We start from the raw sequence: 12,953 nt of genomic DNA, 5'->3' as shown, positions 1-12,953 counted from the left end.
ACACTCTAGGTGGGAGAATTGGTGCTCTTCCTGACTGCTAGCCTGAGAGGTTTAAGATCGTGGTTGAGTCTGGGGCAGAGGGAGACGGGGCAGTCCTTTACCTTAGCAGGATGTTCGTCTTCTTTGTGTTGGAAGATAGCAGGCTGTCTGGTTTCCTTACATCTCTGGCCTCCTAGCTGCTTCCCAGCTGCCCTTCCTGGGAGCACAGTAGCAAAAAGACGCCTGGGTTTCCAGCAAGGACGCCTGTGGCTTTTTGCTGATGTGGAAAGCTCAGTAGCCGTTTTATTGTTTGGGGGTTGATACTTCCCATGACCACTGTGATTCCATGGATGAAGTTATTACTAAGTCTGTCGAAAATGGCCAAGTCATGGATTCCAAACGTTACAGTCCCTGGGCCAATGGCTAAATGTCTACCCGTAACTTGTGAATGTTTTCCAGGACCTGGAAGCTCTCCATCCAATGATGGGAAACTATCTTAGTGGAAATGAATAATTGCATATGTGGGATTTGGCTTTGAATATGCCTCCTTGAGCCTTGTAACTGTTGCTACTGACCGAGGTGGCCCGTACCCTTGCTTCCTTCTGTTTAAGGGCTTCCGCTTTCAGTGAGGAGCAGGGCACCAAACCTAAGCCCAAGAGACAGTATCTTTCTTGAGGGGAAAGTGCCAAGTCTCAAGTCCATCAGAGAGCAACTGAGTGCCCCCTCCATCCTGGGGCAAGGAGAAGGATGGGGGGGGGGAGCTGACTTGGGTATTGCTGCCTGCAGTCAGAGGTCTGCAGCAGGCACAGGTCAAGGGGACCAGTGGGTCTCCCTGGGCTCCAGAGAAACTGGGAGGGAAGTGCACAAAGACCCAGGAAGACAATAAGTGGTCCCTAGCAAGTGGGGGAGAGCATCTGACCAATCCTTTCTCTCCCTCTCCTAGTAACTCAAGCTCTGTCTTTGTGCTCTCCTTCCGCAGGTGTGGGAATGAAGTTAACTGACGTTGGCATAGCAACACTAGCTAAAGGGTGAGTAGGGAAAAATGAAATCAGCGTCACTGCACATTGGGCTTCCAGCAAGCGCCGCTGGCCTGGTGCGGGCAGAGTGGATTTCTTGTCTTTACTGTGGATGATAAATGATCTTGGGATGGATTCGATTCATTTCTTTTACTTACGTAAAATACTTATGGACTTTGTTCTCAGAGGGAAACACATTTGCTTCCCAAATCTGAAGCAAACAACGGTTGCTCACAAACACATTCCCAGATGAACTTCTCATACCAGTGCCGTGATGACAAAGTATTCTGGCATCTTTGGGATGTTTTTCAGCCCAAACCCCCCCCAGTCTCTACACTTACCATCTTCTCTACTGAAAGTTCTTGTTGTTTTGCTTTTTTTGCAATTGAGCACAATACATTTTACATATATATTTTTAGTTTGTTTTCCTGCCCCCTCCCCCCCCCAAAAACACCTAAACTCAAAACTAAAACAATCCTTTGGGTGGCTCACAGGGCATAGGCCTTTGATCCCAGCACTTGGGAGGTAGAGGAAGATGGATTTCTGTGAGTTCAAGGCCAGCCTGGTCTACAAAGTAAGTTCCAGAACAGTCTAGGCTACACAGAGAAATATTTACAACTAGGTGCTTCTCATTGCTACTGTTGATTTGATTTTGTTTCCCTAGCTGAGAGCAAGAGTGTTGCTCAGGTCACCATTTGCCAAGCTGCTAACAAACTGTCCCATTTTGCTGCTTTGCCTGGGCCCCTTTGAAGAAAACATGGCTACTTATGATTTCTTCAAACAATATGTTTAAACTTATTCTCTCTTTTTTGTGTGTGCGTGAATGTGTGTGTGTGTGTGCGCGTGCATGTGCGCGCGTTCATGCATGCACACCCATGCCACAGTGTCCTGTGGAGGTGGGAAACCGATCCTGAAAGTGGGTGGTGCCTTTTCATGCAGATTAAAAGGGAGGATATTAGCTGAGCTCCAGTATTCACCGTTCTGCTTGCTGACTGTGGATGCAATGTGGCCAACAGCTTTACTCTTTGGCCACCTTCCCCAGCAATGTGCCACAATGGGCTACTGTGCCCTTAAACTGTGAGCCAAAACAACCCTTTCCTTCTGTAAACGGCTTTTGTCAAAGACTTTGCTGAAGCAATAGAAAATGTAATGGGAAGAAACCCCAGGCTTGATTCACGAAGCTGTGATAACCTGGTGTACTCCATTTCACTTTGGAACCAAGGTGCAGTTTGACCGTCTTTTTCCTGGTGCCTTCCTTTTGAAAACCTCGTCTGTGATGACAAAAATCTCACATTAGAACTATCTCTCACCATCATCTCATGACACTCACTGACCAGAGCGCTGATTGCTGTAGGCTCAGTGTATTTTGGACATGACATTAGGCTTGTGAAAAGAATGTGCCAGAGGGGTTATGATGCCCGGGGTCGGGGGTTGGTGGGGGTTGGAAGGAGGCAGGAGCTATTGAGAGACTTGGTCAAAATCTGGGCCAGGCTGTTTACCTCAGTTTCTCCTGGTGGTAGCTTGGTTTGTGGTATCGTGGCTATTTATCTGATGAGTGGGATGGTTGGATCGGTGCTGTTTCCTCCTGCTGGCGTGGTTTTGTGGCCGAGGTCACTGTAGCATCTGTCCTGGATAAATGTTCCCGTGGACCTGTGGCACCCTATTTATGAAGACCTCTGATTGTCAGAGCAACTTCCCAAATGGAGTCTTCTCTTATGACTCCCTGTTTTCTGTAGAACAAGATAAATTATATTTCAGTCACATATGGTTAGACTTCCCATCCTTCCAGCCAGAGTCACGGTGGGTTGCTTAGCATTTCCTGTTGGCTACTGTACTTCTAGGCCCTACTGCTGGGTGTGGAGCTCGATGGAGTTTCTGTCTGCTCACCACAGCCTGACAACAGAAGACACAAAAGTCCATAACACAACTTAAAAGAGTGGTTCTCAGCCTTCCTGTCTCTGTGACCCTTTAATACAGCTCTTCATGCTGTGGTGAGCCCCAGTCATAGAGTTCTTCCATTGCTACTTCACAACTGTATTCTTGCTACTGTTACAAATCTTAGTGTAAATATCTGATGTGCAGGATATCTGCTCTCTGACCCCCGTGAAAGGGTCGTTTGACCTCCAAAGGGGTCGAGACCCACATGTTGAGAACTTACTTATAACAACCTTCTACTAACCCAAAGCTGCTCAAGAAGTCCTAAAATCCAGATGAGTGTAAGAGCTTGGTGATTTACGACATCATTAGAAGCATGTCAACAGCTTCCAGGAGCCAGAGAGCTCCAAATGACACTACTCCTCCTAATTTAAAAAGAAATCCGAGTCATTGGTTTTGTTCTCAGCTTTAATGTTACTTTTCTAGCCTGGGACAGATGCCCAAGACCCATTAGAAGAGAGGATACATGACGCCAAGGGCAAATGCTGCCTGTAAAATGCTGCTCTCGCACCCAAGGAGAAGTGGGAAGGGAAGTCTGCAGTGTTTGAGAGCTTTGAAAGGACAATAGACCAGCTCATCCAGATTTTAAGGTTTTCTTTAGAAGTTTAAAGAAAAGTCACACTTAAAAAAGAAAGAAAGAAAGAAAGAAAGAAAGAAAGAAAAAAAGAAAGAAATGTGTTTAGAAGCTTGATTTGAAAAATCGATAAAAGTGGAACCTCTCAGAGGATGAGGGGTGTGTGGGCTTCCTTACAGATCCTTAGAGTGAACTGTGGCCACATCCATCACCTAAACCCCCAGGCTCTTCTTCCCTCTGGAGCTGGGGCAGAGCCAGCAGTGATCTAGGGGAGGGGGTAAAGGGGAGGGTCAGTAGCACTCTCTGCATAAAGGAGGGTGCACAACAGCTAGCCTAAGCTTGATGTGCTGGGGTGAATCTCAAATGCTAGAAAGCAAGATTTGATTGAAGAAATGTCCCCTTCAAAGCCAAAGCTGCAAACGGGGTGTGAACAATGGCAGCCGGCTGGGCAAGGGTTCAAGCTCAGAGACGCTCTGTAGATAGGACAGAACATGTTCACACTGGGTGCCACAGAACATGATAAAGACAGAGGAGAGCGACAGACTTTCAGAGTACAAGAGAGGGGGTGGGTGAGTACGGATCTGTTAAACACTTTCTCTTCATTCGTAAAGAGCTTAGCTTACTCATGATGGAAAGGGAGCCCTGTGAGTTCTATGGAAGGCTGGTCCCTGGCAGCACGTGGCTGTAGAGAAGGACACAGTCATAAAAAGCAGAGCTCCGGGTCATTTAAAAATATTCACAGGCTGAAGGGGTAAAAGCTAAATTGGCAAAATGTTTACCATGCAAGCATGAGGCTTTGTGCTCAATTCTAAGAATTCATGTGTTTTTTTTTCTAAGTGATGGACACAGCAAGAATGACACTGAGGTTGTCCTCTGTCATCCACACCCACACACATACACAGTGCAGGCATCTGTATACACACGAATACATATACACATTCCCCGTGTGTCAATCTGTACCATATATTTATCTCACAGCGCAATAAATGCAACCTGTCTTGATATTCAAATGAAGATTGAGACACTATTTGGTGAATACATAATCTACCGTAGTCTCTAAAAATAAGGAACCATGATGATCTGCTCATTTCAGCTTTATTTTTCATGTGCCGCACTGCTGGGCCATCAGTACAATTATGTCCGGAGGTGTCGTCTGCCCTCTAGGTACACTGGACAGCCCAACTGGCTCTTTGATCACAGTTCTGAGTTGAACTGCTCAGCCATCTAGAGTTCTCTGAGAGAGACAAGGAAAGATACTCAATCCTCTAAATGAAGATTTGGAAACTTAACCATGGGCCCTGCAAAGCATCTCTCTAGGCAATAGTGGAATTCCCCAGAAGAGAGGGGTGGGGGGACCAGGGCTGTCACAATTTAGCCACTAGAGGGCAGCAGAGGCAACACTTTGTGCCCTCTCTTCCCCCTCCCCCACACTTTCTCTCCCTCTTCCCCCTCCCTTGCCCCTCCCTTCTCTCTTTCTCCCTCCTCTTCCTCTCACTACCTCTCTCCTTTACTCTTCCTCTCCCCTTCTCGCCCTCTATTTCTTTCCATCTTTCTCCCTCTCTCCATCTTCATCCCCGCCCCCCCAATCTCTCTCTCCATCTCTCCCTCTCTCCCTTTCTCTCTCTCCTTCCCCCACCAGCTCAGGATCCAGTCACATGGCTAAAATGAAAGAGGCACTCCGAACAGATCTTCCAGTAAGTAACTGCTGTGCCAAAATCAGGTGGTTATTGAGTAGCTACCGAGGACACCTCTCAGTATGGCTGCCCAGTTCTCCGAGCCATGGAAGAGAGGGACGTTCATGGCCAGCCACTCTGAGAGAAAAGGCTCTGCCCTTCTCAGAATCAAGAGCGGTACCCTAAGAAGCCCTGTGTGCCCACTGGCAGAAGAAACAAGGGCTACCTGGATGCTTATCCCAGTCCAACGTCACACAGGAGTGCCCATATTGAGGAAGGACCAACAGTGACTTGAATATGGGACCAGGAGGACCTCAGGGACTCCCAAGTGAACTCCTTGTCAACTGTTATCTGGGCCTATGGACAATTCTGAATACAAAAGCATATCTAGAGAAAAGCCTGGTGGACTCCAGGTCCCCTGTCCCCCCCTACTACCACCACCACCAGTGTCATCTAGAGACAGGAGGGAGACAAGGAAGACACGGGGCTAGCATGACAGCCAGAGAGAGCCTGAGCAAATCAGGAATGGATGGAGACCAGACCAGAGCCACCCAGAGGAATGTAGTTGGGGCCAACAGGAAGGCCTAGACCAAGGGCGGCGTGGGGCGGCAGGCCACAGGAGGCAAAGAGGAAATTCTCATAGTGTTCTTCCTATTGGGCTAGAATTGCCATCAGGGAAGGAAAACCCAGGGATGGTTTCCATGGAGGCAACCTAGTCTCAGATGGAGGGAAGAGCCACAGGGTTAGACGGTGAGGGTGGGAAAATGGGACATTCCAACATGCACTTGACCGTAATGTGACTTATACTTGGATTAAATGTGGGAGAGCCTGGGCAGCGTGGGCAGTGACTACGTCAGTAGTCATGGGTAAGGGTGGCAGTGGCCTACACTGCCGGAATATATGGAGATTGCTGCTTGAAGGTCACCTGGCCAAACAGAAAGCGACCAAATAGGCTCCCCCAGAGCACAACTTCTCTAGACAACATAGATGTGTTTTCTAGAACACCCCAAAACACTCCATAGTTCCTCACTGAAGTAATTTTTCAAAGTTTCCACTGTTATCTAATTTGAGGAGACTCTGGGTGTGGGATTTCAGGGAGGCTTTAAAGGGTGGGTACGTGTTTTTGGCTGTATAATGGGACAGTGAGAGATTAAATAGTTCCTCATAGAATTCATAATATCCTAGTCTCAGTTGTACAACATGAACTTAGCATGTTCCAAGCCCTTGCATCAATTTTCCCCCCTCAATGCACCCTGTGGCTTCTTTGCTCCTCAGCACAACTGTTGGGAAGTGCTGACTCACAAGGCAAATGTCCCCAACTCACCTCTCCTTAGAATGTCTGCTCCGGTTCAGAATGTGCCTCTCAACCCTTGCTCAAGCTGTTCCCTCTGCCTGGAAAACCCAGAGCCACCTTTGCCCTGTGAAACCTTCTGAGTGCCCACAGGGCCACTTAAAAGGGATTTTTGGGTTCTTTGCCTCAGAATCCTGCCTTTGTGGGTTGATGTGTCTGCTTGCTGTATGAGATCGCAGCCTCCAGAAAAGCCATACAGCTCCTACGGTGCAGTTCTCCCACAGTGTCTGCCATGTAGCTGGTGGCACCGAAGAAAGAACCCATGGACGTGAAGGATGAAGGGACCTAGGTGGATTTCAGATCTGTGTGTTTCCAGAATGAAAGATTCCTTAGTGGTCCTTATATGTAGACAACGGCCTGTCTGACTCGTGGGCAAATCTAGGCTTTATTTTCATACACACACACACACACACACACACACACACACAAACACACACACACGCGCGCGCGCTAAATAAGGACTTTGTTTTGACCCTCTGCATGTATCCTCCAACTGAGGTCCTCACCCTTGTAACCCTTTCCTGCAAATGAACATTTTCTTCAAAAAGAGTATCAGGCTACAAGCATCATAGGTGGCTTCTGGTTCGCTTCCAAAGGGCTCACCAACATGTGGGGAAACTGCTCTTTAGGTTTTTCTTATCTCCCCCCCCTCCCCCTGTGTTCTTTTAACAATCCCCTGTGAGGTTGTGGCACCGTCAGGACTGGAGGCTGCTGCAGCTTTGCTCTCTCTGGGAGTGTTTGGCGGCAGTAGCTTGTACAGGCAAGCTGTGAGGAAATGACTGAAAAGCTGGTCACAGTTGTCTGTTGCCCTTTGTGTGGATCTAAAAGTCTCTGCCGTCTCTTACCCTATTGGAAGGAGACAGGGCTTCCTTCGCAGCAAGAAGTCAAGCTCGTACTGTCTCTAGCACATAGTGAGCGTCACCTCTCTGTGGAACGGGGCAGGATTGTAGAAAGAGACAGCTTTCTGGCTCCTTCTGTGTGAATGACATGTGTGATTTTATCATGTTGCTGGACACAAGATACAAGACTCACGTTTATATATACTGTGTCCCCATTTAAATATAAAGACCTTTCTAAAGCCACGTGGGCATAATTGGAGACTCTGAATACAGAGTGGTCTGGCTTACTCAAAAACGTATTAGTGACATAGACCTTCAGCCCCTGTTGGAACATGCCGAACACAGACCCACACTTTAACAAGCTCCCAATGCGGTTCATTCACGCCAGTCGCATTCAGCAGAAAGGCATTTGCTGAGAGACGCACTGGATGGTGCCCTTCTGTCTATGTGCTGTTCTGCTTCTACATGTTTTGAGCAGAAGGCCAGGTGAGGTGATATTAACTGGGAAATCATTGTAGCTGGGGATTGAAGAGCAAAGAGCCAACAAGTAAAATTCAGCTAAGGTTCCTAAAACTGAAAATGTGTGGGGGTCTGGGGGTGGGGTGGGGTGGGGGGGTGTCCCAAATACAAAGTTTTTCATCCCATTGTGCTAGATTCTTACTCCTACCATAAAAAAAATTGCTGCCAGTGTAAATGCTTAAAGTAGTAAGGGTTTATAGTTTCGTAGTTCTGGAGGCTGGAAGTCTGAAAGGGGCCAGCAGATATCTTTATTTTTTCCCCAGCAGATATCTTAACTTTTGTTTTCTTGTTGCTTAGAGAGAGAGAGAGAGAGAGAGAGAGAGAGAGAGAGAGAGAGAGAGAGAGAGAGAGAGAGAGAGAGAGAGAGCGCGCTCAGACGAAGGCCACTTCAGGGAGAAAAGGCTTGTTTTGGCTTACAGGTCAAGGGTATTGTCCATCTTGACAAGAAGACAAAGGGAGTGAAGCAACTCTGCAAACGCCATCCAGATCTCAGTGCAGGGAATGGCACCTTCCATAGCGGGTGACCTTCCAACCCCAATCACACCGCCCAGAGGTCTTTCTCCTAGGTCATTCTAGATATCATAAAGTTTACACCAAGATTAACTGTCACAGCAGGGCCAGTTCCTTCTGGAGTCAGTTTCATGCCTGTCCTCTACTTTCTGGTGGCTGATTGTAATCCTGTCTGGAGCTAGGAATCTGCCTGGGATATCACATAGTATTCTAGTCTTTTCTTTTCATACGTAAATATCAGTAATAATGTTGGGCTGGAGGACCCACTCTACTCCAATAGGATCTCATTCCCAACTCATTAGGTCTACAGTGGCCATTACTTACAAATAATATCGCACTCTGAGCTTCTTGGAAGGACAGAGTTTTGGGGTCACGATGCAAGTCTGTACATCTAGTCAATGAGAAAAGCAGTGGTGACTTTCTTCAGTGCTGTTCATGTTGGAATGACGTCATGGAAGTCTAGATCTGTGGTCTCCACCAAGCCTGAGGGCAGCAGATGGTATGTGTGGCTTGCAAATTAGGTCACAAGCCGAGGACTGTTTCCTATTGCTGGACAGATGACAGCTTGGTGAAATTACACTCACGTCCTTTGACTACATCTGTGGTTAATTGGTCTAGTAGCATATGGATGCTGCCTTATTTTTCTTCCCATGCAAAAAAACATTCCATGGTAATGGTTGCCAGTTTGAGAGAGCAGCCGGGCAAAGCCCAATCCTTGTTGAAACAGAGACCAAATTTAGAGAGGACAAGGATTGTTAATTCTGTAGATGCTGGGTGGCCAAACCTAAAACAAACAAACAAACTAACTAACAAAAACCACATGTGAGTCTGGAAAAGTTGTTCGGTATTTCCTGGGTTCAGGATCGCCTGGATCCAACTTCGAAGTGTGCTTTGGTTTGGTGCACTCTGTAGGACTGTGTGCTTGAAGCCTAGTTTCCAGTGAAAGGGAGTATAAAGAGGTGCGGCCCGGTGGAGGGGGGCTCATGAGGAAGCCAGCAGGAGAGAGTTAATGTTGGTCTCATGGAATGAGGTCCTATCAGGCAAGGCCACTTCTCCACCACATTGCAGCGCAGCCAAGGGCTCTCAACCAGGCTGCTGAGGCCATGTCTGGGCTCTCTATCCACCAGAGTCATGAGCCAAATAATGTCCTTTTCTTTGCAAATTCCATCTGGGTAGCATTGAGTATTTTGTGGCTATAAAAGAAAACAGAGAAAGAACAATTCAGAACCCAGCTGGGCTAAGATCTAAGAGCCCCGTTGGTGGGGCTGGTATCTATTTACTTGTTTTTTGAACATTCATACTAAAAGTCTGCTCTGGCCAGGAATCCTGGACATAAAACATTGTCTTGGGAGAGATGACACCTGTGGAGAGCTGTGGACTTGCACCCCTAACTCTAAAGTGTGGAATCTGGCCCTCAGGAAGATACAGAGACAAGAGTGGAGGAATCCATTCTCACGCTGTGGAGAGGGTTCAGGAGGTTCTAGGCCCTCCAGCCTGATCTTGCAGAGCCTGGGGGCTGAGAAACATGTCCCGGGCTGTGCAAGGCTGCCTTCGCCATGTCTGTGTATGACACTATCCACAGACAGATAAACTCTAGTTCCTACTATGTCTGTACATGCATGCCCTGGGTTGTCTCCCTACAAGACACACACACACACACACACACACACACACACACACACATCCTTTCAACACACACACACATATCTCTCTCCAACATATACATATATATTTACACACACATATCTCCCCCAATATACACACACATCTTCCCCCAACACACACACATACACACACACCTCTCTCTCCAACACACACACATACACACACACCTCTCTCTCCAACACACACACATACACACACACCTCTCTCTCCAACACACACACATACACACACACCTCTCTCTCCAACACACACACATACACACACACCTCTCTCTCCAACACACACACATACACACACACACAGAGACACACACCAGGGAGGATGCTCAGGCAGGAAGGAAATGCACACAGAGTAGCATTTGACGTCTCCTGAAGTCTTCAAAAGAGGATAAGGATGTAATGGTGGGGCTAGAGAGATGGCTCAGTGGTTAAGAGTGTCAGCTGCTCTTCCAGAGGACCCAAGTTCAATTCCCAGCACCCACATGGTGGCTCATCAGCACCTGTAACTCCAGTCCCAGGAGATCTGACACCTTCTTCCAGCCTCCAGAGGAACTGCATGCACATGGTAACACAGACTAACATGCAGGCGTAGCAGTGGCATCGTCTACACAGCTGCACCCAGTCGGTGCATTTGGTTGACTTTTCCTTCATCAAGTGCACCTGTCCTTTAGAAACCAGCTGCTTCTCATAAGGAACTGGACCCCTGGAGGCAGAGAGGAGGAGGGGCACACTGGAACTGCAGCACACATGACAGAATGCAGCTGCAGTGGTGTGTGTGTGTGTGTGTGTGTGTGTGTGTGTGTGTGTGTGTGTGTTGAGCTTTCACACTCCTAAACCTTAAAACTTTCACACTCCTTAAAACCTGGTATGCTTCGCCTAGGGAAAACAGCGGAGTCCCCAGCCTATTCATCCAGGCATGCTGACACATGTATTTCCTTTTTAAAAATTTCTTTATTATTATGTATACAGTACACTGGTACACATACACCTACAGGCCAGAAGAGGGCATCAGATCACATTATAAATGATTGTGAGCCACCATGTGGTTGCTGGGAATTGAATTCAGGACCTCTGGAGGAGCAGTTAGTGCCCTTAACCTCTGAGCCATCTCTCCAGCCCGTGACACGTATAGTTTCTAACAGCAAACTAAAGTGGGCTGATTTTTGAGTCACACTAGCTACAGCATTAGCATCCCACCAGTACTGAGCCCCTCCGTGGCCTTATTAGTCAGAGATCACCTCAGACTCTCACACCCAGTGATGGATATGCAGTTCGTGTGTCCACATTCATGTGTGTTTAGTTTAATCAGCTGTTTTTGTCTTAACTTTATTAACACACCCTGGTTGTCTTTTCATTTTGCACTGGACCCTAAAACTTAGGCCAGTAACTCCATATTCCAGGCACGCCCTTATGCTTGTATGCTTGTCTTTCACTCGAAAAGTCCCTTCCCCTCCAATCCCTGCTTCAACATTTCTTCTGCAGGAGGGCCCTGTTAAAACAGTTACAGTATTGATAACTCTAACAGTCCATGGCCAGGAACCAGATCTTTACTATGTACCATCCACTATGTGGCTAGGGGGATAAATTCTCATTCCATCTGCTAACCCCCAAGGGGTAGCTGTTCTTCTTGCTGTTTGAGAGCTGAGGCCATGGATAGATGCTTACAAAGGCTCAGTACCCAGGCTTCCTAAGCCAGCCCTGAGTACTTCCGCCAGTATCCATGTCACTGGGTGGTGAGGCAGCTATCTTTTTCTTTACCTAGGAAGTCCGCGGCCCCCCTCCTGAGCCTGTTCGGTGAGGTGCCTCTTGCCTCTAGCACCGTGCTTGGCTGGGTGCTCTGAGCATGAGGGAAGGGAGAAAGTTGTCGGCCTCCCTCCTGTATGTCTGTATTTGTGAGGATTTGGTACTGTCAGGGTCACACAAAATAGAACATTAAGAATACTCAGCAACCACGAGAAAGCACCCAGGCTTGTTTTCACCTGCTTCTGTGTATTGACTTCCAGCAGCGGGGTGTCGAGGTGAACCGGTGAGGACAGGGGCCACCTTGCTCTGCCCTTGCGCAGTCTGCAGGCTACGGAGGTCCCAATGCCTCTGCCTCTGCTGCCAGTGTCACTGTGCGTGTGTGCATGTGTGAAGAAGGGTTCCTACAATGCAGGATGTAGCTTGTCCAGAGAGGTCAGAACACGTTCCCTAGAAGAAATACAGGGAACTGAGGATGGAAAGTGAGCAAGACTGAATGACAGAAGAGAGGCAGCCATTGCGTATGGAGCAGCGGTTCTCAACTTTCCTAATAGAGTTCCCCATGCCATGGTGACTCCTGACCATAAAATCATTTTATTGCTACTTCACAACTGTAATTTTGTTACTTTTATGAATCATGATATAAAAATATACACAAGATATCTGTTATGTAGCCTCCAAAGGGGTCGGGACCCACAGGTTGAGAACCATGGATATAGACGGGACTTGCCTGAGCAAACTCTTGGAAGGTACATGCAAGGCCTCCCCTAAAGGTGACAGGTCAGGGGCCTAGAGATATAGCCAGCAGCAGGACTAGAGTGAGAGTGAGGAGGTTGTTTTTACCTTCACAACAATGAGATCTTAAGTAGATGAACCTGACTTAACTACACTCATTGCTTTTCTTATTGATTTGACAAAACAGCTGCCTAAAACAACCTAAGAAAGAAAAAGGAAAAAAAAAAAAAAAAAAGAAAGAAAGAAAGAAAGAAAAAAAGCTATGTTTGGCTCACCGTTTTGGAGCATTCAGTCCATGGCTGCTTGACCAGAACACTATGACGCTAGGCCTTGCAGTAGAAGAACGTCTTCATCTCATGTCGGACAAGACAGAGAGGAATGGATGGGAAGGGACCAGGGAGGGCAAATATGCAAGAAC

At 47.5% G+C, this 12,953-nt stretch overlaps 1 protein-coding gene across 1 annotated transcript in view; it reads left to right on the top strand.

Annotated features, from left to right (window-relative positions):
* Positions 1–12,953, top strand: part of Alpk2 (alpha kinase 2) — a 132,011-nt gene that overhangs the window by 116,288 nt on the left and 2,770 nt on the right. Inside the window, exon 12 of the mRNA XM_051163220.1 lies at positions 959–1,007. Within this exon, the coding sequence (XP_051019177.1) occupies positions 959–1,007 (49 nt within the window). The remainder of the gene's footprint in view (positions 1–958; positions 1,008–12,953) is intronic.

This window comes from Acomys russatus, chromosome 20 (genome assembly GCF_903995435.1).
Source record: "Acomys russatus chromosome 20, mAcoRus1.1, whole genome shotgun sequence".
Taxonomy (NCBI): domain Eukaryota; kingdom Metazoa; phylum Chordata; class Mammalia; order Rodentia; family Muridae; genus Acomys; species Acomys russatus.
This window is presented reverse-complemented; position numbering and strand designations above follow the sequence as displayed.